The sequence below is a fragment of the Hylobates moloch genome, unplaced genomic scaffold (genome assembly GCF_009828535.3).
Source record: "Hylobates moloch isolate HMO894 unplaced genomic scaffold, HMol_V3 SCAFFOLD_1, whole genome shotgun sequence".
In the NCBI taxonomy this organism is placed as follows: Eukaryota; Metazoa; Chordata; class Mammalia; order Primates; family Hylobatidae; genus Hylobates; species Hylobates moloch.
The window spans coordinates 230,842,319-230,868,713 of record NW_026652276.1 but is presented as its reverse complement, the minus strand read 5'-3'; the positions used below and the strand labels follow the sequence as shown (position 1 = coordinate 230,868,713).

The following is a 26,395-nucleotide window of genomic DNA, read 5'->3' as shown; positions in this document are numbered from 1 at the left end:
TGAATTCATAATCTGATTCATCTTTATTATTTGATTCAACTAAATATATTTAAACACTTTTTTTTACTTTCCAACTTTTATTTCAGGTTCAAGGGGTACACGCACAGGTTTGTTACATGGGTAAGTTGTGTGTCACAGGGATGTGGTGTACAGGTAATTTTGTCACCCAGGAAACCAGCATAACACGCAATAGGCAGCTTTTCAATCTTCACCCTCCTGCCACCCTCCACCCTCAAGTATACCCTGGTGTCTATTGTTCCCTTCTTTGTGTCTATGGCATACACATTTTCTAGAAGTTATCATCTTAAGGGTTATATGGAATCCAAAATTATTAATGGCAACAGTCCATGCCCTTTTAAATAGATTAATGTTGACGGTAACCTGATATTGTCTAGGGGAAATAAACAGATGACAAAGATGATGCTCTCAAGGCATGTACAAAGTGCTCAACATTGAAAACATCTTACCCTGTATCTACCCAGAAGAAGGTTCCAGATTTCTCTCTCACATATCACCCACCTCTCAAAATAATCTGCTCAGCTATGGAAAGAACACCACTGTCTTGAAATCAAGAAGCAAACTTGAGTGTAGAAGCCACATCCCAGTGCAGGTGGGACAGAAAGATAGAACAAAACTGGGATGTTGACGCCCAGACTGCTTACTCCTCGGCTTCCTGACAGGAGATACAGGAAGCCCCTGATGTTTTTAAACCATTATTATTGGAGTTCTCTGAGTTTTAACCTGTTTCTCACCTCAGGGGAAAGAGAGGGAGAAAGAGAAACACAATGGAGATTCTAATAACCTTCTCTAGAGGAAATCTGGAACAACACTTAGAATTATAGAACTTTGCAAGATTCTCTGATTTTGGCAATCTTACTGTGCTTCTAATTTCTGTTCTAGTCTATGTCACTGTGATAATTAGCAATAAAATCATTCAGAACCTCCAAGACTCATGTCTGTTTCCTCAGGGACAGCCAGCAATAGAAGACTATGTCCCACTTCACATCTAGGCGTGGAACGTGAAGAGCGGTAAGGAATGGCTACCATGTGAAGAAAGGAACACTCTAGCCCTGAGTCGCATCCCAAAGGAGACAGGAGAGCTCAGGAAGCCAACAGCCCTGGACAACACGGAGGCCCTCTGGAGTCTGCTTCCCACTTCCGCCATGCCCAAGAGTGTGCTGAACGCTGCCCTGGTCTCATGCATCTGGATCCCCTGGGTTGTTGTATGACTATGTGTATTCTGATCCCAGGTGGCCTCAGCCTTGATCACGGTGTCTATCCTGATTCCAACCTACCTACACAGGTGAGGTGATTCTTGTGACTTGATTCTGCCACTTATTATCAGCCTAATGTCTGAAACCTTTTTCCAGATTTCCCCACCTTGTATCTTCTTTCTCCTTTATAATCCCCTACTATTCGCCCCCGCCTGCAATTTATTTATCTACAAATAGCTGATACATCACAAGGCGGGACGCATTTGCCTCTCAGGCCCTCAAAGTCATGAACCCTCTTCCCTTCCCACAAGTTGTACCATGCCCCGCCCTTCCCCCCAACCTGAGGGTGTCTCTAATTGAAGAGACCCCAGGCACTTCGGCTACCTATTGTAAAATACCTTTTAAATTTTTAAGGAGTTTTTTGGCTTGGGACATTTCCTGGGCATTTTTAATTAGTTTGCTGACGTTCTCCTGTGTATGGGGATACCCGGACCACCCACTTTCCTTTCTCAGCTCATTGACCTTTGTTAAAAGAGCTTTCACCTGGGTTTCCTGGGCCTGGCCTGTTTCTTTGTTGTTAAAAGCACAAACTCGCCGCCCACACTTTTTAAAAATGCTCTGAAGGGCTTTGTTATCTGAATTCTTGATGAAGTCTTCCAAATTCCCCGTCCCTAGGTCTTCCTTCCGGGTGAACAGCATAATCGTGTATTTCATAAAGTCTGCTCCAAAGATGGCCTCCAGTTTCGCCACCGCTATTTTGTCCTCTTCAGTGAATCGTCCCAGCTGGAACACCAGGACAAAAAATGTGTCCCCTTTTTCCCAGCAGGACAAACAGCGCTTGACCTCCTCTTCTAACCGGGGTGGGTCCTTTTCGACATCCAGCTTCTGGTTGAAGGAAGGAGTGTCCACAACCACCACCTCCTGTCCGTCCCAGGTCCTCCTGCCACTCTGGCTGGTCTTGGTGACTGGCTGGGCCCGGAGCCGAGAGGTGAAGACAAGCCTCCCCAGGATAGAGTTCCCGGTCGCACTCTTCCCAGTCCCACTTCTCCCCACAAGGACAATGTTCAGGGTTTCTGTCAAAGGAAAGTGGGAAAGATTTGTGACCATGGGCTGATCTGAAATCGGATTTTAAAGTTATCCCATGAAGCAAGATTACATCACTAAAGTAAACAGGATGTTCAAACAGCATCAAGGCCTCCTTCTCACCCAAGCAGGAATGACTTGGCCCAGTTCACTCAGTCTGTGGACTCATGGCAGGACTTGGACTACAGTCTCCGTCCAGGGTTCATCCACCAATGTGGCACTGTTCCTATCACTGAATCTTTCTGCAGCACCTTCCAGACTCCCTGGCACCTGTGAGTGTCCCCTGGCCTTCTTACTCTCTACTCCCCTCAACTGGGTCCCGTCTACACATCTCATCCCTTTGTCTTCTGTTTCTGTTACAACTACATCTTCTCACTCCCAACTACTGCTAACTATAGCAGCATCTCCTTACAGTATTTAAAGAATTATTCTGTAAAACTGACTTTCATGAAAAAGAAACTCTACATACCACTGATAGATTACCAGTTGCCTTAGTTAGGACATGTAAAAATTCATTTCTCATTAAAACCACATTGAACTTAATTGCCTTTCACTGATGAGTCAAAAGAAACTGCATGGTTATAATAATTAATATCCACTAACACTGTTGGGTGTGTGGTGTCCATGATGGAGAAAGAGAATGAATTTCCCTATAAATGGAATTTACAGATGCATAGAGACCTTACAATATGCGTTCTTTGGAGATTGTTCTTATGCTTTTGCACTTGCACTGTGACAGTCCAGTGCTCATTCAAGTCTCTTTATAGTTCTCTTCCATTATGAATTTCGTATCAAATAGCTAATATCTACTTCAATGCAAAGGAGGAAGAAAGCACATCTCATGCTCTTCCTTCAAGGGGAAATTATTAACCTGTTTATGCTGAAACTTCAACTTCAAAGTTATGTTCAGCAGATGAACAATAGCTTAATCTTCCAACACTCCCATATTTGTCATAGATTTCAGTCCCTACTTCTGTACCTATAGAGGGTGTGGTTCTCATGTACCTCTGAAATCCAGCCTCACTCCCCATCCCGTATTCTCTAATTCAATGTTCTTAATGTTCAATGTCTTAATCTTCGATGTTCTTGGACGATGTCCTTTAGAGCTGTGAACCCCCATCTCCACCAAGATTATTCTTTTTTTGTCCCCTAACAAGTGACATGCTTAGTCCTACCTCTTTGCTTCAAATTGCTGGTGTACTCTCTGGAATATCTTCCAGCTTTCTGCTCAGCCATTTAATCCCTGCCCATTCTCTAAAACCTGTTTCAAATTCGGCTTTCCACACACAGCCTCTCCTGACTTTCCCAAGTATCTGTACTTCTAAAGGAGGTCTCAATAAGAAGATATGTTCCTTTGGGTTTTATGTCCTTCCTGGGTGAGGATGTTTGAAGCAGGAGAAAAAGCGGGATAAGTAAGAATGGGAAGGACCTCAGCATAGGTCAACTGAACGTGTAGCACTAAGTGGTTGAGGAGTCCTTCTTAAGTAGTAAAGACAGCAGTGTGCCAAGCTCTGGGCAACAGTACACTGTGGGGAAACAAAGGGTTGGAAAGCATCAGCTCCTTTCCTCAAGGCACCCACACCATCCAGTTGAAGAGATAGTAAGGATCATGAAAAAATTAAAGACCAGTTCAAGAGAATGTGCATGGAAAGGCTACAACTTCACTACAATTTGAGAAGCAAAGAAAGAGAAAAGAGTTAGTCCATAGAACAGACCTATCCTTCCTTTATTTTTCTGCCAGTTTCTACTTCTTTTCTTTTTCATTTCAACTTTTATTTTAGGTACAGGTACATATACACCATAGAATAATAGGCAGCCATAAAAAAGAATGAAATCCTGTCCTTTGCAGTAACATAGATAGAGCTGGAGGCTGTCATCCTAAGCAGATTAACACAGGAACAGAAGACCTGTCCTTTTTATCTTCTCTATGCCCTTTAGAAAATAAAATGTTCTTGTATATTTTATACCTATTTTTAAATGATATATATAAAAATATATATTCTATTCACAGTTTTACCTTTTTCTCTGAAAACACAATGCTTGTTCCCATTCTGATGCACCATGCTCTCAATTTTTTCCAGGAGCTCGTCCACCTGCCTTTGCTCTTCTTCTCCTGTTGCCCGGTAGTTGAAGACACTATATCTGTTTTTACACTTCTGGATGAGACAATAGAGAGCTTTATTGCTGTTTCTTAAGAACGTATCTAGATCCCGATCCCCTAAATCTTCTTTCCTGGTAAGAAGTATGATCATGTACTCAAAGAATTTTTCTCCAAAATTGCTTTGGATGGTGCTCAGCACTGCCTCATCATTCTTAGTGTAAAAGCCCAGTGGTGTCACCAGCAGGAAGGCATGGGGGCCTGTACAGATGTGTTTTCTAACTTCTGAGTCAATGTTCTTTAAAGAGGAGATGTCCGGAGTATCAATGATCGAAACTTTCTTTTCTCTCCAGCTTCTGCTTTCAGACAAGAAGCTCTGGGTTACTGACTGCTCACTAAATCCGGTCTGAAAGGCCCGTCTCCCCAGAATGCTGTTTCCTGCTGCGCTTTTTCCAGCACCGCGTTTCCCCACAAGGAGGACTGTCAGTTCTGATGTCCCCGGATTCTGCTTGGGTCCTGTGGACTGCAGCTGCCTCTCCCTTGGGCCTGTGGGACAAATGGACAAGTTCAGAGTCTCTTCCTGCAGTTGAATATGGATGTGGGCAGGTTTTATGATTTCTCATCCCTGCCAACTTGTATAGAGAATGGCAACAACACTGTAAACCAGTAGAACTCTACTCTCGGCCAGAAGCTCTCCATCAAGGTGAAAGCCACAAACAGGGGCAGGAGTGAACTAAGAGATATTCATGGAGCTTAAGATTCCCCAGGAACATGAACATGCCGACTTTGGCCTTCATTGGTCTTGGTCCTCAGGGTTCCCCTCATTTTGTTATCAAAGGTAAGTACTGGGGCCTACCAAAGGTAAGTACTTACTAAAGGTAAGCCCAGGGGCTAAGGCAGGAGCAGGGAGAATCCAATTTTCAAATGCCCCTTGGTGGTATAAAATCAAATACACTCAGCAATTTAAAAAAAAAGTGAATTAGTGATATGCAGTATAGATGGATCTCAAAAAACACGCTAAGTAAAAGAGGCAAGACACAAAAACTGCATACTATATGATTCTACCATATGAAGTTGAAGAACAGACCAAATTAATCTATGTTGATAGAAATCTGGACAGTGTTTCTCTTTGGCAAGGGGCAGCAAGAATCCGTAAGAGGATGGAAATGCTCTATATCTTTATCTAGATGGGGATCCCATATGTATAGATATAGAAAAAGGCATCAAGCTATTTGCTTAAGATTTGTGCATTTTACTCTGTGTAAATCGTACCTCAATAAATTGCTGTAAAAACCTGCAAACCTACACCCTACAACTATCTCTCCACAGATGCCCTGGCTGAGGCAGCATCAACACCAGACCTATGTACTGAGCAAAAGGGAGAGTTAGCAACTGCAGGGAGCGTTCTCTGAGGCTGAGTCATCAACAGCCTTCATGGGAAGGGTCTGAGCAGCAAGTTGGGAAGATGGGATGGACACAGCATCAAAGGCCCTTGCTGTATTGCCTTGGAAAACTTACTGCTTTGCAAATCTGTTTCTGTGTTGGTAGAATGGGAATCTAATGCCCATGTTGAGGTTGAAAAGACTAAAGACAACAGTGCCTGTGAAGCTCTGAGGACCTGACTAGCGCGGAAGTGTGCATGGAAGGCTTCACAGTTAAGGAGGAATTTGAGTCAGGCCTGGAAGCGCCCCTCCCTCCCTCACACTCCCCCCAACTCTCCTTTACAGCCTTCAGGACTTTTGCCCATATGACAGCACTTTGCCTCCTGCCCTAACTCCTGCTGGCTACTCAGGTTCCTGTGCAAATACAACTTCTTCAAGAGACCTTCACCTAAATTGCTCCCCGCAAAACTGTACAAATTAGCTGCCCTGTGTATTTCCTCTATTCTTACCAAAATAATAATTTTATATTAATTTCAAATATGGACTGTCTTCAATTTAGAGAGACCATACAGTGCAGTGGTTAAAAGTAGGAGTGAAAAGGGATAATAAGTAGCCCTTGAGAGCCAGGAGCTGGTCTGGCCTCCACAGCAAGGCCATGGCACCCTCCTGTCTCTCTTCCACAGTATTACAGAAAATCAGACACGAGTCTTCCACAACCACAACCACTCTACAATCATGTCTGAGAACACAAAAACAACAGCATTGCCCAAACATCCCCTGCACTGGCTAAATAGATGACAGCTGCCTCCTGATAGCTTTAGCCTCGCTCCACCCTTGTCACCTTGGACAGAAGAATTATTCAAACACTTCATTGTGGAACTACCCCCCACTTCCTAAGCGCATCCATCCTGGAGCAAAGTCCCACTTCTTGGAACCTTCCTCAAAATCACCTAACATGAGCCCACATCCTATAAAAAGTCCTTCCCTGCCCCCTCTTTCTGACAGCCCTGTGACTCCCCATGGTGTGCTGGGCCCTCACAGCCACAGGTCAATAAACGCATTTTTGTTCAGTCACACGTGTGTTCCTGGGGCCTTGGCCAAAGGGCATTGCCAGAATTTTGAAACCCTTCTGCCTGAGTACACGTATTTCTGGCTGAGTGCACTCAGCTGTGAAATGAGGATGAGGCTCATGACATCTTCTTTACGAGACTGTTATAAGAATTGAACTGTGTATTTTAAGAGGATTATATATGAATATGCTATGAAGATTGAATTACATATATATAAAAGTTATTTCCCAGGACATAATGTCAGCTGCAATTTTTTTTTTTGAGACAGGGTCTTGCTCTGTTGACCAGACTGGGGTGCAGTGGCATGCTCCCAGATTCAAGTAATTCTCATGTCTCAGCCTCCCGAGTAGCTGAGACGACAGGCACGCACAACCATGCCTGGCTAATTTTTGTATTTTTAGTAGAGACAGGGTTTTGCCATGTTGGCCAAGCTGGTCTTGAACTCCTGGCATCAAGTGATCCACCCACCTCGGCCTCCCAAAGTGCTGGGATTACAGGCATGAGCCACTGCACCCAGCCTCAGCTACAATTATTATCAATACTATTAAAATTATGATTTTATTATTTAGGAGATTTCCATGAGGAAAAGGATCTTGTCTATCTTATTCACGACTGGATACTCAGAGCTTGCACAGGGATGACCCAGAAATAACCTACAAATCCATCAGTAAAGGCATGGTTCCATTTGTTGTGTGTGTCCACATTGTGAAACAAACTGCATCTACTATACAGAAAGAGGTAGATCTATACATATTGACTTATGCAGATGTGCAGGATCTATCATTACTGGCAATCATCACATGAATACCGCACCCCATCAGAGAATTCTCCAAGTTGGTGTTGTCCGTGAAGGAGTGATTTCTGCTTTCCTAAGAGGAGTCAAAACTTGGGCAGGGCCGGATCCAAGGCCAGAAAGAAGAGTCTCAGTTAGGAAAGAAGATACAAGAGGCAAGCCCAGCTCTGTAACACTTCAGAAAAGTCCAAGGACACCCTCGCTGGGTCCAGGAACTTTGCTGGTGCTATACCTACTCACGAGTGTTAGGAGTTTCCTAGGGGATAGGTTGTGGGAACCAACCTCAGCTAGGTCCCCAGGGTGAATTTTTATTCTGGTTTATGTGGATAATGTTTCCGCTTCACTTTGGCTGCAGAATGCATTCAAAAGAATACAAGTGTGAGCTTAATGTTTCTTAAAGATCAACTTACCATGTGGCTTGTCTCCCTCTTGAGATGCAGCTTCATTCACACAATCCTAGAAAATAAAGGAACAAAATAGTGCACACAGATCTAAAACCTCATGTTCCACAAACTAAAAAAAAAAAAAAAGGAAATTGAAGTATTAATTCAGAGTGATCTGCTGAGTCAGATGTGGTCAAATCAAGGCCCTGGTCATGGTCTTTGTTGGTCTTTGTGGACCTGTCCACAATGGCAGTGGATCCTTAGATCCCCTGATGCTGCTATGACTGGTTCTCGGAGAAGGTGATGTTTCCAACGTCTCCTTCCCTCACTGCTGCCAGTATGGAAAGGAAGCTTCTTCTAACCTGAGGTTAATTGTCCAGTATAATTTGGAATCCCGTACCCCACCCCCCCAAGTCTGGCAAATGGAGACAACAGGATAGAGAACCAAACACATAACTGACATCCCCTTCTTCTGCCTGGGGAATCCTTATACTTAGTTCCAAAATGCTTATTGTCGTGGAATCAAGAAAGGAGGTGAAAAAACAGTATGCAATCTTGATGAACCTGCTAGTCTTAGAAGCTTCCTAGACTTCATTTTAACCTTATCTTTGTTAAATCTTCATGCCAGCCAAGGAAACCTTCCCTCTGCTTTCTTGCCTGGCTTTGCCCAATATCATTGATACCCTCAACCATCCCTCTCCCTGCATCCTCTCCATTTAGCTGTCATTATCAGATTTCTTTAACCTTACATAGCCCAGTTCAAATTCTTTAGTGTTCTCTAAATTCAAAAGATTGTTATGAGGTAAATGTCCATAATATAAAAATTAATGATCTTTGCATTCCCACTCCACCAGAAAAGTAACAGTTGTTAACTGGTATATATCCTTCTATCTTTTTCTGTGTTCATACAAACACATACAAGCATACATGAACACATGGAGACTTATTAAGTTATTTGTTCTACTATCTGCTTAATAATGCATTCTGTACATCTGTAGAAGTCAGTATAGAAAGAACTACATCATTCTCTAAGTAGAAAGAATTTATTCCATAGTACGGACATGCGTAACTGATGCAACCATTTTTCCTTGATCAATCTTCAGGTTATTTCTGGTTTTACTGTTTCAAATGATGCTGTGCTAACTATTCTTGTACATATATCTTTATGTGTACTAATTTTTTTTTTATTTCCAGGGCATAGAGTTCTAAAAGTATGGCTCTAACTCAGTCTCTGGGTTGTTAAAGTTCTTAATGATTTCTTAATTTATTTAATCCTCAGGAATTTCCATCATCATGATAATAACAGCATTACTGAACACCTACCAAGTTTCAAGCATTTGTTAACAACTTTGTAAGCATTTCATTTAATTCTCACAGCAATTCCTCACATACATGTGATTATTATCTCTGCTTTACAGAAGGCAAAACTAAGATGCTATAGTCAACAAAACAGGTATGATTTCTTCTGCCCTCATGGAGTTGGTAGGGAGACAACCAGTGAAATCACTTGATGTGGTGGTGACATTGCCATGAGGAAAGGAAGCTGTGGGGCTCATTCCAAGGCCTGAGAGCCAGGATGGTCAGGGAGGACTCCCTAAGGAAGTGACTTTTAGCTGATGCAGATGGAGAAATAAAAGCAAACCTGGTACAGGGTGGGAGTGGGGAGAGCAAGTGTCAGTGCAGAGAGAATCACAGGTTTGAGGCTCAGGAGTGGATGTGAGTGTAACTCAGGGGCAAACAGGAAGGCCAGCAAGACCAAGCATAGACAGTGGAGCACAGGGCAAGGAGTCAAACCAAATTAAGCGTTCTGAACTTTACCTTATGATCAGCAGGAAGTCACTGGAGCATGTTAAACAAGAGGGTTTCACTGTAGGAAACTTACTACACGCCCATTCTTCCCTCTGTTAACATCCCTGTTCCATGCAGCCCTCAAGGAAAAGACAGATTGTCACAGAGGAGGGAGCACTCAGGCTAGGAGATAAGAGAGCAAGTGTCTTCAGCCCTCTTGAGCCTCAGTTTCCTCATGTGTAGAGCATCTGTCCATAGGGTTGTCACGAGGGCTTACTTAGTTTATGTCTTTGTCTGGAATTTAGTGGGCATACAGTAAATGATTTCTCTCTTATTTCCATGCTGCTTGGGCTTATTACTTTTCCCTCTGAGCAGCCTCTCTCTGACCAGAATGTCCCCCAGGCTCAGTGTGTGCCTGCTGTACACCCTCTGGGGCTTCCCCTTGCCGAGTCCTATGTGCTAGCATCCCCCTCACACTCAGCCAGGAGCGCTTTGCTTCTTATGCATCAGCCACTCCAGTTGAAGTGTAAGCACCTCTAAGGCAAAAGACTGCATTTTTGTATCTTCCTTAGTTACAAATACACTTTCCTTTCACATCAAAAGCTTAAATAAAATATCACCCTGGCTGTAATGTGTGAGACGGATTGCGGGATAAAGCCCAAGAATACATAAGGAGAAAATCATTACGTTAAAATAGGATAGGCAAGAAATGATGTAGGCTTGGACCAGGTGGTGGGAGTGGGATGGAGAGAAGCAGGTGGATTCTGGGTATATTGATCCCACAAGACCTGATTATTTCTTGGCTCTCCAAGGAGAGCTACCAGGGTAGCAGAGCTGACACTGGGGTGTGGGTACAAAGAGCATGGTGAACAGCACAGCCCTTTTCTGAAGCATGAAGGAGAAGTCTTATAGATTTAAAAGAGAAAATCAAAAATTTGGACATGTTAAGTGTGAGAAAGTATAAGAGAGACAAGTGGAGATCCCAAGCAGCAATTGTGTAAAGGAGGAAGAACTCAGAGGACAGATTTGGACTAGAGTTACTACTCATTTGAAAACCGTTAGTAGTAGAAGAAGCTCAATGCCATAAAAGTGTGGGATCATCTGAGAAGAGAGTACAAAGAATTGAGGAAGGCCAGAACCAAGCCCTGAGGATGTTCATTTTTAGAGGTCAGAGATTAGAGAAGAACTCAGTGATCTTTGGAATAGCCAGAAAAAGACGGAAAAAAAAAAAAAATGAACAAGGAGAGGGCAATTATGTTGAAGTCAGGGGAAGAGAGAGTCTAACAAATAATTGTATGTTGAATAATATGAGGGACCAAGTAAGATAAAGGCTTAAATTTGTCCATTAATTTGCTAATAAAGCCTAAAGTCCTTAGGCTGATACTTAAAGTACCCTACAATCTGATACCTCTTATTCCTGCAAATTATGTATAAATATCTTATTAGACAAAACCCATGTTCCATCACACAATGCAATATTTCATTTATTTGCACCCATTTTCATCCCACTAGTTCAGCAACATAGAGATCTTTCAAGATATTAACAAAATTCTTACTTGAAACCTGCTGCCTTCAGTTTTGAAGTTCACATGATAGGGTCCTCCGTTTGTATTCACCAAAGACTCAACCTTGTGAAGGAGCTGGGACACCTGGGTGATCTGCTCATCCTTACTGTCGGTCTTGTTGTTGAAAATGCAGTATCGGCCCTCACAGTCTTGAACCAACTGCTTGAGAGGTTTGTTGTTTTCAATGAAATCTTGCAGCAAGTCATCCCCCAAATCATCCTTCCGAGTGAAGATAATAATGATGTGCCTCCTGGCTTCAGCTCCAAACACTTGTTGGATGCCCTTGGCTGTTTCCTCATCCTCCCTTGTGAAATGGCCGATGGCAATTACCAAGAGCAGAGCATGGAGGCTGGGGGCAGAGAGCTCCAAGCAGCGTTGGATGTTGCGTTGCTTGTCTTCAGCACAAGATATTGAGGAGAAAAGGTCAGGGGTGTCAATGACCACAACCTTCCTTTCTGTCAGGATCTGACTCTCTCTCTGGCACATTTTGGTCACTATCTGATCACTGAACTTGGACTTGAACACATCTTTGCCCAGAATGGCATTTCCTGTGGCACTTTTTCCAGAGCGGCATTTCCCCAGGAGGAGGAGCCGCAGTTCGGACATCTGGCAGCTCTGCTCTGACATGCTTTCCTGACACAGGCTCCCGCTGGTTCTGTTGGGACAGAAAGCAACACATTAATGTTCAACTCCCACACAGAGTGGACAGGAAAACAGCAAGAAAAGACATTCTCTTTTTGACTCAAATTGCCACCAATGAATTTGAGCTACTGAAGTTCTAGACCCAGACTAGATTAGGACAAGAAACACTTTCCCAGGATCTTCCTGTTCCCTCATCTCTGAGACAAACCTAGAGATCTCTTTTAGTTCCTTAAATTTTTTTTTTTTTTACCATTAGGAACCACAAGGAGTCAGATATGTTAGAAACCATAGTAAGTAAGCATGTTTCAAAGTTGAAGGAAATCTCATCATTAATAGTAATGGTCAGATGTTTAAAAAATACAGATCTCTGGGACCCAACCTAGACCTATTAAATCAGAATCTCAAAAGAAGGAGCCTAGAAATCTGTACTCATCAAATGTCACAGTAATTCTAATGAGTAGCCAAGTTTGGGAAGCATTGCCCTATAAAATGCAATGAAGTAGTAATGTCTAGAGCATACAAGCAAATATAATATATGGTATACATGATACTCTGAAAATAATCTCACAGAAGACAAACTAGAAAACTTCATTTGTGGGACTCGTGATGCACCCAGTGCCAGGTGAAGTTAACAGAGAAGCATGATGTGGTGGGTATGACCATGGTCATGGACTCTGACCTGGTTCACCTTCTGCTCTGCACCCATTAGCTGAGATCTGTAGAGGCCACTTAACCATTCTGAGTCTCAGTGTCCTAATCCATAAGACAGAAGTGGTATTACCTACTTCAAGGATATTTTTATAAAACTCAAATGAGATGAAAAATGAGAAAAGTACTTTGCGAGTTTCCACATATTACCTAAATGCAAAGTGGTACGATTTCAGTATGTAGATAGTGCTGCTTGGATTTAATATTCTCCCTGCAAAGGCTTCCACCTGCCAGGCAAGTCAAGCCCAAAACTCTTGAGCTAATGTGCCAAGCTCTTTGCAATCTGTTTCCAGCCCACAGAGTCAGCTCTACTTGTAGCCACTCTCCTCAACACACCGTATGCTCCAGCCAAGTGAACTACTCATCTGTATTTATTTATTCAGGCCCCACTTTGTTTGACATATGTTTTGAGCTGATTTGCCATAAGTGTTTAGTCATCCTGCCTTGTACAATTTCTTCTGGATTGCCCAGGAGACCCTGACCTGAAATCAAGTGAGGCCTGGAAATTCATGGCAAAACTGTCGCTGTGAGGAAAAAACTCCCCTCTACCATAATCACAGGTTTTCCCTTTAGGGCACATCAGCAATTAGCTGTGATTCCTACACAGGGTTACACCTGGGATCCTGTGTTCCTCTCCTTAAAAACTTAGTTTCCAAGACTGCAAAGCTGGCCCTGATGCCCTCACCTGGGGGTTTACCCATGAGGGTTTCCTATGCAGATCTACAAGAGAGTGGCTCTCCCTATGAAACTTTCGTACAGCATCCTCTCGGATGGCCACCCCTCCATGGTCCATGGTGAAGTCAGAAAGTTATTCATCTTATTTCACACCCTTTCTAGTGTCTCTGCCGCTTGATGGGTTCCTTCCTGTTCCCACCAAGCCTTCTCCAGCTTCCTTTTTGTCACTTGTATGAAAAGACTGAAGAACAACAAATAAAAGGCAGAGATGCAGCAAGCAGATAAGAAGAATGTGACACACATGAGGACAATGTTGTGGGAGTCCAGGGAGGAGTCAGTCACTGGGGACAGATTGGTACCACTCCATCAAAACTGCTCCAGCAGAGGGCAAAGATCCCTTAGCTGCCAATTCACAATGTGGTTACACTCATTATCTGATCACTCTGTGCCATAACCTCTTCATTCTTTATATTTTTCTGATTATGAAGTTTGGTGTTTATTCTACAGAATTTGGTATATTTAGAAAATTTTAAAGAAAAAAATCTGGCTCCATCTATGGCTCCATCATACATAAATAGCATATTTAACATAAATTGTTAAAATATGCATATAATTTCTTTTCTTTTTTTTCGGTTTCAGAGACAAGGTCTCTCTCTGTTGCCCAGGTTGTTGTGCAGTGGTGGGATCACAGCTCACTACATCCTCAACCTTCTGGGCTCAAGTCATCTCCTGCCTCAACCTCCAGATTATCTAGAACTACAGGCACACACCACCATACCCAACTAATTTTTTAAAATCTTTGGTAGAGATGGGGTCTCTCAATGTTGCCCAGGTGGGTCTGAAACTCCTGGCCTCAAGCAATCCTCCGGCTTTGGCCTCACAAAATTTTGGGATTACAGACGTGAGCCACCATGTTCAGCCCATAATTTCCTCATACACACATACATTTGCATCATCTGGCAATAACTTCTCTCATAAAATATATTTTCATTAAATAAGAATAACATATTCCTTAAAATAAGTTGGGAAATAAGCAAAATGATGATTGGAAAGTGATCTGCCGTCTACAAAGAATCGTATCAATTTGTAGTGTTTTTATTACATGTAAATGAGCATTTTAGGTTCTTTTCCTTTTTATCATACTTATGTGTCCATCTGAAGCTAATGTAAACTCTGTATGAGGAAAGTTTACCCTAGAAATTATTCCAAATATTGAAAATAACAAGTAGTAGTAAAATAATTTACTTTACCCTGCCTATCACTGCTGCCACTGACACCCATACACACTGCCCAGGGGCCCAGGTTCCAGCCAGCCCAGCCCACTACTGCCACCACCAGGGCCCATGCATGCCACTTGGGAGTCTAAGGGCTGGCCCACCACTGCTACTGGCACTGCCAATGCCACATACATCATCCAGGGGCCCAAAGACTGGCCCACCAAAGCTGCTGCTGTGGCCAACACACACCACCTGGGAGCCCAAATACTGGCCTACTCAGGTCCTCCACCTGCCACTATCAGTGTTTGTATATGCCACCCAGAGGACTGAGTACTGACCCACATAGCCCATAGTCACCAATACTAGTGCTCATGTGCATCACCCAGGGCCCAAGGGTGAGCCCACTTGGTATCTCTATCCCCAGGAAAATCTTACCACAGCCTTCATTAACAACCACAAGCTAAACCACTGAGGAACTTGCAGACATCACTGACATTGATTACAGCCAAAGAAATATGAAGACTACACGACTGCACCTACCCAGAATCAAAGCCAAAGCACCCTACCCAATCAACACTGAGATATATGCACAGAAAAAAGTCTTTCCCTATGAAAGCCAATGTATAAAATGGAAAGAAGCAACTGTTACACCAGATGCACATAGTGCAAAAACACAAGAAACATTAAAAAGCAAGGGGACATAATATCTCCAAAGGAACACAATAATTCTCTAGTAACAGATCCCAAAGAAAAGAAAATCTTGGAACGCTTGAAGAGGAATTCAAAATAATGATCTTAAGGAACATCAACAATATAAAAGAGAACACAGATTGACAATACAAAGAAATCAGAAAAAACAATTCATGATCTGAATGAGAAATTCAATAAAGAGATAGATATTATAAAAAAAAAAAAGAACCAAATGGAAATCCTGGACCTGAATAATTCAATGAACAAAATAAAAAAAATATAACCAAGGGCTTCAAAAATAGACTGGATCAAGCAGAAGAAAGAATTTCTGAACTTGAAGGCAGGTCTTTTTAAATAATTCAGTCTGGATAAAAAAACTTTTTGAAGAATAAAGAAAGCTTATATGACATATGGGACACCATAAAGTAAACAAATACTTGAATTTTGAGAGTTCCAGAAAGATACAAGATGGGAAAAGTCACAGAAAATCTATATAATAAATAATAGCTGAAAACTTCCAAAGTATTGTGAGAGACATAGACATTCAGACACAGGAAATTCAAGATTCTCAAATAGATTCAATCCAAAAACATCTTCTCTGAAGCATATTGTAGTCAAATTGTCAAAAGTCAAAGACAAAGAGAGAACTCTAAAAACAGCAAGAGAAAAGTCTCAAGTCACATATAAAGGAATCTCCATCAGACTAACACCATGTTTTATTAGCAGAAACCTTGCAGGTCAGGAGAGAATATATTCAAAGTACTGGAAAAAAAAATTTGGCCAAGAATACTATACCCAGCAACACTATCCTTCAGAAATGATGGAGAAATAAAGCCTTTCCCATACAAACAAAAACTGAGGTAATCTATTACCATGGGACCAACCCTACAAGAAATGCTTAATGGAGTCCTACATCTGAAAGTGAAAGGAGAGTATCTACCACCATGAAAATGCACAAAGTACAAAACTCATTGGTAGAGCAGATATACAAATAAGAATGGCAAAGGAATCAAATGTTGTTACTATAGAAAACCAGCAAATTTCAAGGATAAACAATAAGAGTAAAATAAAGGAACAATGTGTCAGGCCTCTGAGCCCAAGCTAAGCCAGCATATCCCCTGTGACCTGCACGTATACATCAAGATGGCCTGAAGTAACTGAAGATCCACAAAAGAAGTGAAAATAGCCTTAACTGATGATATTCCACCATTGTGATTTGTTTCTGCCCCACCCTAACTGATCAATGTACTTTGTAATCTCTCCCACCCTTAAGAAGGTTCTTTATAATCTCCTGGACAGTAGTCAAGGAAAATCCTCCCAATGGGCAGAACTTTAAGTAGTGTACCTGGTTGTTCATTCTGTTTGAAAGGAGATATGGCAAGATATAATTATATACCAATTCATGGGCTGTAGCCATTGGTTTGGCTGGATGGTCAAGGACCTAGAAGAAACATGATTAGAAAATTGGTAACAAGGAAGTCTGGGAAGAAGTATGTGGATAGACTTCTCAGACTGGGTGAAAAACATGAAGAAAACATGAAGACATTTAGTCCCGTATGAATGCTTACCAAAGGGTGACTTCAGCAGAGGAAGATTTTATTAAAATAATCATCAAATGGATAAAATGATCCATTCTGTGGATCCCAGTCAGCCTCTTCCCCCAGCCCCCCGATATCATCCAATATGCTCATGAACAACGTGGCCATGATGACAGAGGTGGAGATTATACATGGGCCCAGCAACATGGTCTTCCATTCACTAAGGCCAATCTGGCTATGGCCACCACTGAGTGCCCAATCTACTAGCAGCAGAGGCCAAAACCAAGTCCCTGATATGGCACCATTCCCCAGGGTTATCAGCAAGCTACCTATGGCAGATTGATTTCATTGGACCACTTCAGTCATGAAAGAGGGAGTGTTTTGTTCTTATCAAAATAGACACTTACTCTGAATATGGATTTGCCTTGCCTGCACACAATGCTTTTGCCAAAACTACCATCCTTGGGCTTACATAATGCCTTACCTATTGCCATGGTTTTCCATACAGGCTTACTTCACAGGAACTCACTCCAAGGAACTCACTTCACAGCAAATAAAGTGAGGCAATGGGCCCATGTTCATGGAATTCACTGGTCTTACCATGTTCCCTGCCATCCTGAAGGAGCTGAATTGATAGAAAAGTAGAATGGCCTTCTGAAGATTCAGTTATAGCACCAGCTACGTGACAATACCACCTTGTAGGACTGGGGCAATGTTCTCCAGGAGACTCCATATGCTCTGAATCAGCATCCAATATATGATGCTGTTTCTCCCATAGCCAAGATTCATGTATCCAGGAATCAAGGGGTAGAAACAGGAGTGGTACCACTCACTATTACTCGTAGTGACCCACTAGCAACATGTTTGCTTCCCGTCCTGAAGGCCTTATGCTGGCCTAGAGGTCTTAGTTCCAAAAAAAAAATGCTTCCACTTGGAGATACCAACAATGACTCCATTGAACTGGAAGTTAAGAATGCCACCTGGCCACTTTGGGCTACTCATGCCTCTCAATCAACAGCTCAAGAAGGGAGTTTTGGCATCGGGTGGGGTGATTGATCCTTACTACCAAGGGGAAACTGGACTACTACCCCACAATGGAGGTAAGAAAGAATATGGAATACAGGAAATCCCTTAGAGCATCTCTTAGTGTAGCCACATCCTGTGATTAAAGTCAATGGAAAATTACAACAACCCGATTCAGGCAGGGCTACCAATAACTCAGAGTTTTAAGGAATAAAGGTCTGGGTCACCCTCCACCTCCCCAGATAAAGAATCACAACCAGCTGAGCTCATTGATGATGGTAAAGGGAAAACAGCATGGGTGGTAAAAGGAGGCAGTTATCAATACCAGTTATGACCACATGACTAGTTACAGGAATGAAGATTATAATTGTTATGAGTATTTCCTCATTATTTTATAATGAATGTGTGGTGTAAAATATCTCTGTTTTCTTCCCTCTCTTATCCCTCTAATTTGTAACATAAGACGTATTGATTTTATATTATAATATTTAAGTATGGTTAACTTTACATCATAGTACTTAAGTTATCGGATATCAAAAAGAAGGATAAAAGGACTTTATTTCTTTTTCTGGAGAAGGAATTAGTGCGTATCAGTTGTATGCAGGACAGTTGTATCGTGTTAGATGGATTTATGATCTTGTTATTGTATTTAACTGGGAGATTGAGTGTAGTTTAAGGAGAAGTGTATGGATTCCAGATGGATAAGGTGAGGACATGTGCTGGTTAATTTTATGAGTCAGTTTGTCTGGGTCATGGAGCCTAGATAGTTAGGCAAAAGTTATTCCGAATGTTTCTGTGAGGGTGTTTTGGGATAAGATTTACATTAAAATCAGTGGACTCTGAGTAAAGCAGATTGCCCTCTCTAGTGAGGGTGGGCCTCATCCAGTCAGTTGAGGACCTGATTAGAATAAAAGGCTTACCTGCCCCAAGCAAGAAGAAATCATTTGGCAGATGGTCTTTCGACTTCATCTGCCACATTGGCTCTTCCTGGTTCTACAGCAGGTTGCCTTTGGACCTAAACTGCAATTCTTTCCTGAGTCTCCAGCCTGCTAGCCTCCCCCATCAGATTTTGGTCTCATCAAGCCTCCACAATCATGTAGGCCAATTCCTCAAATAAGTATCTCACACACACACACACACACACACACACACCATTCATTCTGTTTCTCTAGAGAACCCTGGCTAACACACATGGGAAAGGTGCTAAAGTGCTCAGTGCCTTACATCTGAGCAAGACAGAAGTGGTGAGGAGGTGAAGGAGCCAGGCATATGGCTCTCTGAGGAAAGAGTGTTGCGGGCAGAGGGAGCAGCAAGTTCAAAGGCCAGGGCCTGTTGGGGAAGGAGCAGGGAAGGCAGTGCAGCTGGAATGGAGAGTGGCCGAGTGCAGCTCAAAGAACTGCCCGTGAGCAAGCTGGAGCCTGTGGGGCTTGCTGGGCTTTGGCCTCAGGATGTCTGCATCTCTTCAGACCTTCCTCTCATCAGACCTTCAAGATCTTGCCAATCTGATAGGGGTAAAACAGTATTTCACAAATGTTTTCAGCTGTCAGAGTTTACGTTTTACATTTTTTCATGTGCTTGTTGGTTATTTGGACTGGCTCTTCTGTGAATTTTTAGTTAATATTCTTTTCCCATTTGTCCCTATGGATATTTAGTATAATTTATTGATTTGTAGAAATGATGTATATGTTCTGGTTACTAAACCTTTGTTGATTCTACACATTTCATAGATCTTTTCACAGTCTGTGGCCTATTTTTAGGTTTCTAAATATGTCTTTTGTCATACACACAAAAACACTAAATTTTAATCCACTCTTATCAACCCTTTCTTTCATAATTTAAGCATTGTTGCTGGGAACAGGCCATGAGAAACTGGCCATAAACAAGATCTCTGCAGCACTGTGACATGCTCGTGATGGCTATGACACACACACTGGAGGTTGCTGGTTTACCTGAATGAGGGCAAGGAACATCTGGCCCACCCAGGGCAGAAAATCACTCAAGGTGTTCCTAAACCACAAACCATGGCATGAGCGATCTGTGCCTTAAGGACATGTTCCTGCTGCAGATAACAAGCCAGAGCCTGTCCCTTTGTTCTCCATAAGGAATACTTTTAGTTAATCTATAAACTGCAGAAAAGATATTTATCATGGGATTACTGTCAATAAATAGGCAGGTGAAACTCTGTTCGAGGCTCTCAGCTGTGAAGGCCATCAGCCCCCTGATCCCACTCTGCTCTCTGTTTCTGTGTCTGTGTCTTCATTCCTCTAGCACCACTGGGTTGGGGCCTCCACGACCAAGCTGGTCTCGGCATATTTGCATTTTTTAATTTAAAAATTCTTTTTTTATCATGATATCAAAGAGATATTCTTTATTTTCTTCTAAATATTTCTTACTCAATTTAGAACTTTAATCTCTCTGGAATTTGCTTTTGTGTATAGTATGAGGTAGGCAACTAATTTTATCATTTTTCCATATTGAAAAAAATAGCATTGTTGATTGGCTAAACAAACTAACCCCCTTCTCTTTTACACATCACCCACTATAAATGCTGGAGAGAGGGATCTAAGAACTTTCTGTTGTAGACAGAATGGTCGCCCAAAGTGTCCACGTGCTAATCCCCAGAATCTGTGGCTGTATTACTCTACATGGTAAAAGGGACTTTGCCAATGTTATTAAGAATTTTGAGACAGATAATCTTGGATCATCCAGGTGGGCTCAGTGGTCTGTAGGAGGGTCCTTATAACGGGGATGCAGGAAAGTCAGAGTGAGAAGGAGATGTGAGGACAGAGGCAGACGTCACAGAGACAGAGGGACTTGAAGATGCCACATTGCTAGCTTTAAAGACAGGGGAAGGAGCAGGAGCCAGGAGTCGAGGAGATGCAGGTGGCTTCTAGAAGCTGGAAAAAGTGAGGAAATGGATTATTCCATAGAACTGCAGAAGGACCACATTCCTGCCCAGAAAACCTTGATTTCAGGACTTTTGACCTCTAGAACTGTAAAATAAATTGGTGGGGTTTTAGCCACTAAGTTTGTGGCAATTTGTTACAGCAGCAATATGAAACTAATACACTCTCTCTCCCAGCTTCCCTTCTAACTAGGGTTGTCTATGTGACCCAGCTCTACCAGATGACAGTTACATGAAAGTCTGCTTGGAACTTCTGGGAATATTAGTACTATTTCCTTGGTGATAGAGACAGACTCAAGTAGACAGCTCCTGTTGTCACCTCCTCCCCCTTCTTGCATGGGATTGAAGTGTGATGTCCGGAATTGTGGCAGATAGTATGGGGCAATAAGGTCACAAATATTAAAACAAAAAGTCAACCTGTGCCACCAAGCAGAAACATAAAAGGCACCTGGATTTCTGCTGCTGTCACTGAGCTCCCAGAACATCCCGGAGACCAACTCTTTGTTAAATGAGCACTTAATATTCTAATGATTCAAGAGCTTGTTAATCAAAGTGCAATTCACAGAGTAGCAACATCGCCAAGAACTGGGATCTCATTAGAACTGCAGAATCAGACCTTGCCCCAGATGTACTGAATCAGAATCTACAATTTAACAGGACCCAGGTTATTCTAGTGAGCATTCAAATTTAACAAGCTCTGGTTTAAGCCACCTTTAGTTAAAAACGAGCACTCCTAAATGATCGCACATGAAGAGCCAAGCTTCCCAGCACCATTTACTGAATAGTCCACGCTTTCTCCAATGATTCTATCAGATGCCCAGTGCCCGTAGGTCCACAGTTCTATCCCTAGGTTCTCTGTTTCGTCCATTGGACTCTTAGTGTATTCCTGAACCAGAACATCTTCATTTCTAAACGCCAATATTACTTAATTAGTGTAACTTTAGTATAACATTAAAATAAGTCTTAGTTAACTGATTGAGCAACTCCCAACACCTTGCTATTACTCCAAACTGTCTTGGCTCCTCTCAGCTCTTTAATCTGGTATAGGACTTTTAGAATCAGCTGTCAATTTCTTTAAGTCCTGTTGAAATGCTGAATGCCATTACATTGCATGTATAGCTTTGTTGTTGTCTTTCCCTCCATTTTTTGTTGTCTTTTCCTCCATTCTTTTTTGTTGACCAGTTATTTGTCTTTTTTTTTTTTTTTTTTTTTGAGACGGAATTTTGCTCTTGTTGCCCAGGCTAGAGTGCAATGGCACTATCTCAGCCCACTGCAACCTCCATCTCCTGGGTTCAAGCGATTCTCCTGCCTCAGCCTCCTGAGTAGCTGGGACTACAGGCATGCACCACCACACTGGCTAATTTTGTATTTTTAGTGGAGACGGGGTTTCTCCGTGTTGGTCAGGCTGGTCTCGAACTCCCAACCTCAGGTGATCTGCCTGCCTCAACCTCCTAAAGTGCTGGGATTACAGGCATGAGCCACTGCGCCCGGCCTATTGACCAGTTTTAAATGTGTTCTAATTTCAATTATGATTTCTTTTTGACCCAAAGGTAAGAGAAGTGATTACTAAATTTAAAAATGTATTGAGACATCGACTACCTTTTTATTTCAAATGCTGCATTGTGGCCAGAGAACAATGTCTGTATCAACTATTTGTCATTGGTTGAGATTTACTTTTTGGCTCAGTGAAATTTTTGTAAGTGTTCCTGTAGGCTCAAAAAGAATGTGCAGCCTGTTACTGTGGTACCTTCCACAATCAAGGCCCCATCTCTCCACTGACACCTTAGCTACAGCTTCCCAGATGGTCCAGCACACCCTTGCCTGCACCCCATCCTCCTGTCTGCCTGGAACGTTCCTACCCATTCTCCATCACTTCACCCAAGGACTCTGAGGCTCCATGTCAAGCCTTTCCTGACTTTTCCAGATTGAACTGGTCGTCAGCTCTTCTTTGGACTTCTGCAGTAATATTAACACTGCTCCCCTGTTTCCACCCTTCTCCGGCTGTCTATTGTCCATCAACAGCCACAGTTCTCCTCTCCTGTTAAAACAAGAGACAGGTAATGTCACGCTTCATTCTAAAACCCCCCAGTGACTCTCCACCCATTCAAAGTAAAAGACAAAGACTTTATAGTGGTCACGAGACCCTACCTTGCGCCCAGCTGCTCTCTGACCTCATCTCTCACCCCCTTCCCCTCACATTGTGTGCCGCAGTCACATCAGCCTGCGCTATACTTCAAACATGCTTGCTGTTCATCTGAACTGGGGCATTGTCCCTTGCAGACATGTGCAAGACATGTGCCTGAGCACTTCCCTTAGGTCTCTATCACACTGTCCCCTTGGTACAGGAGGCCCTCTGCAGCCTCCACCCACTATTAAAGAGCTGTCCATGCCTCTGTGCCCCACTGACACCCCCGCCCCGTACCCAGCACCCACTACGGCCACCCTAAGAGTCGTGACTCCTCTGTGCCCCACTGGCACCCCTGCCCCATACCCAGCACCCACCACTGCCACCCTTCACATCTGCGTTTACTTGCTTAGTGCTTTTTAGTCTCCCGCAACTACAGGTGAGTTCCATGAGAATAAGGACTTGCTCTGTTTTTCTCACCACTGTATCTACAACATAAAGTATCTGATAAATACTTGTTTCCGAGTTGATGGTTATTGACTTGAAGAACAAGCAAAATGCAGCAGATACGCCAAAGAAAGTGAAGAGTGGGAAAGCCCTTTTTCTGTGCAGCGATTTGGTGGTTCATACCTTTTCAAAAAATGGGGTCTGTGGCACTCAGGGGAGAGGCTGCACGGCAGGGAATGACCCAGGGAGGTAGTATAGGCAGTGGCAGGGCCCACTTTCGAAAAGGGCGAGGCGAAGCCTACAAGGGCCTTGACAGAGGCCTCTCTCTGGAATCATCTGGATGGCTGCACGGCACGGGGCAGAGCCCACCGCAGCCTCAAACACCTCAGAACCTCAGAACTGGTCCACCATGGGAAAAATACTTCCGGTGGGTTCAAACCTAATCAGCACCGGGGGTCTTCTAAGAGCATCTTTCACCCAGATACACCCCATGGAGAGAAGCTCTCACACTGATGCCCTATCTCTTCTCTCTCCTCAATTTTCTTCATAACATTGATTCTGTCTGATATTATTTATATTTTATAATTATTTATTAATTTTATTTTTAAATGTCTAAATGTTCTCTGTACTACCCTTGGTACAAAGCTCCATAACAGCATGTGCTAAAACTCCAAACATGCCTGTTTTGTTTTGTGTCCCCAGGCCCTAACATTGTGCCTGGCATGTAGTATATGCCTAATACGTGGAGGTAAACAAATGAACGATCACAGGAGAGACAGAAATGTGAAGAAAAGAAGAAAAACCGTTTTTAGAACTGAGAGGGAGGCCGGGCGCAGTGGCTCATGCCTGTAACCCCAACACTTTCAGAGGCCAAGGCAGGTAGATCCCTCGAGATTGGAGTTCGAGACCAGCCTGGTCAACATGATGAAATCCCCGTCTTTATTAAAAGTACAAAAATTAGCCAGGCATGGTGGTGGGTGCCTGTAGTTCCACTTGCATATATATATATATATACACACACACTCACACACACACACACATATATATATGCAAGTGAAGTGAGATGTCTCTGCAAATTAATTTAAGCAAAAAAGACACTAGTGAGTAAACAGCAAGCTGAAGGAAGCAGAGGCCTCCCACAGGTCTGAAGAAGAAAGAAATGTCTTTCCCAATTAAGCGACACAGCTTTGCATGGTTCCCAGGCAGAGTATGACCAAACCGATGAGTCTTGGCTGGACTCCTGCCTGCAGCTTCACATGATGTCAGGACCTACACACACACACCCACACGCACACGCACATGCATACACACGCACGCACACACACACACGCATACACACACACGCACACACGCGCACACACATGCATACACACGCACGCACACACACACGCACACACACATGCACACTCCTGCCACACATACAGCTTCCCAGCCGGTAGCACTTCACCCCAGCATGTGGAAAGTGCACTTAAGGACAAAAAGGAACCCAAACTCACCCTCCCTCACGCTCTGCCAGTCCACATTTCCCTCTGCTCAATCTCCCAGGCCACTCTGGAGACCCCAGCAGAGCAACCGAGAGAAAAAGAGAGCGTTCTTCCTATAACTCACTGAAGACTGTAAAGGCAGCCTCCGCCTCCTTCTCAGGAAACAGCCCAAGGCAAACGTGGACTCAGGCATCTGAGCACAGCGTCCAGCCATGCGAGGATTCATCCCACATCTAATCGCAGTTCCCACTTACAGAGCAGGGTGGTCGGAGATGCCTCCAGAACCCGGCGTGGGGAAGACCTTAGGCCCAGCCCAGCAGGGCAACCATCAAGAGGAAGGGAAGGGGTTAACTGCTGAGGACCAGGTTGGCTGAAATGTAGGTGAAATATTGCTTTTGGTAAGGTCTTGACCCCTCCAATGCCCAGTTCACAGAATCCTAACTGTGCAAGGGGCAGGAAAGATCAGAAAAGCAGACGTGGAAAAATCAGCATCCCCCACCCCCCGCTTTGCGGGAGGAGCTCCGCTGGCTTCCTCCTGGGGGCTGCTCTGCAGCACCATCCAGCTTCATGGGGCTTCTGACAGGTTCCTTCCACCTGCTTCTTCCTCCCTTCTGCCAGTCTCAGCCCTCCTCCTCTTCAGGGCTCACACCCACTCCCCGACATGCCTTCTCTTAGGACAGCCACTCTCACAGATGTCTGGGAATGTGCCTCTGTCCCCGTCCTGCCGAATCTACTCCCCAGCAGGCTGGGGAGACACGCTTTGGATCAGGAGGAAAGCTTCCCAGGGTCCCTGTGATTCAATCCCACAGGCAGCCTCCTCTCCCATGGCTGAGTAGGCTGCCTTCCCGGTGCCAAGCCCATCCTCCCCAGCTATGCACCATCGCACACACATCTACACACGTGTGCACATGTCACACATGCACTGCGGTCCTGTCCCATGGCGTCCCACAGTCTCCGAGGCTCCGCAATCCACCTGGCTCCATCCCTCGATCTCTCACCTGGGTGGAAGCAGCTGCTGGTCCCCCAGGGCACAGGATGTGAGGAAGGCGAGGAGGGTGAGGGGAGAACGGCCGGAGAGCCACCCTCTTCCCAGGCCCTGGTCCTCCTGGCAGGAGGGTTTCAGGTGTTTTCTGCAAAGGAAGAGATTTCTAGAAATAGCCTTCACATCCGCAGAGGCATAAATGCAGTCGGAGAGGAAGTTCCGTGTGCAGGCCACAGGCTCAGAACGTCAAGAGCCATCGGGGCTCAGGGAGGAGCCATCGGGGCTCAGGGAGGAGCCAGCATCGGGGACACACCCGCCTTCCCTGGGTGCTGAGCGCCTTGTGGGGTCACAACACAGCAGAAACCAAGGAGCCCGGCCCGTCCAGCAGCTGCAGACTGAGAGGAGGGAGGAGAAATGACAGCAGAGGCTTGGCCAGGGGCTGGGGCGCTGGGGCAGGAGCCAGGCTGCGCTTCAGAAGGGCCTCAAGAACAGGGCTTGGATAGGGCAGGAAAAGGATGTCAAGCCGGTTCCTGTTCCTGAGAAGACAGAGATTGTGGCGCCGCTACCGGCTCTGAGCAAAGCC

The 26,395-nt window shown here is 43.8% G+C and overlaps 1 protein-coding gene across 2 annotated transcripts; it reads right to left on the bottom strand.

The window, feature by feature from the left end:
* GIMAP8 (GTPase, IMAP family member 8) lies at nt 1–26,395 on the bottom strand. Of its 2 annotated transcripts, none has more exons than XM_032762152.1 (5): nt 25,829–26,395; nt 11,368–12,031; nt 8,051–8,096; nt 4,315–4,941; nt 1–2,287 (listed from the first exon to the last, which is right to left on the bottom strand). In XM_032762152.1, exons 2-5 carry the CDS (start codon nt 12,001–12,003, stop codon nt 1,599–1,601), a joined length of 1,998 nt encoding a protein of 665 aa, XP_032618043.1. In that variant the 5' UTR covers nt 12,004–12,031; nt 25,829–26,395; the 3' UTR covers nt 1–1,598. The 2 variants fall into 2 exon arrangements, with proteins under 2 accessions (XP_032618043.1, XP_058283941.1); XM_058427958.1 differs by lacking the exon at nt 25,829–26,395 and adding an exon at nt 24,843–24,953 and having other exon boundaries at nt 73–2,287.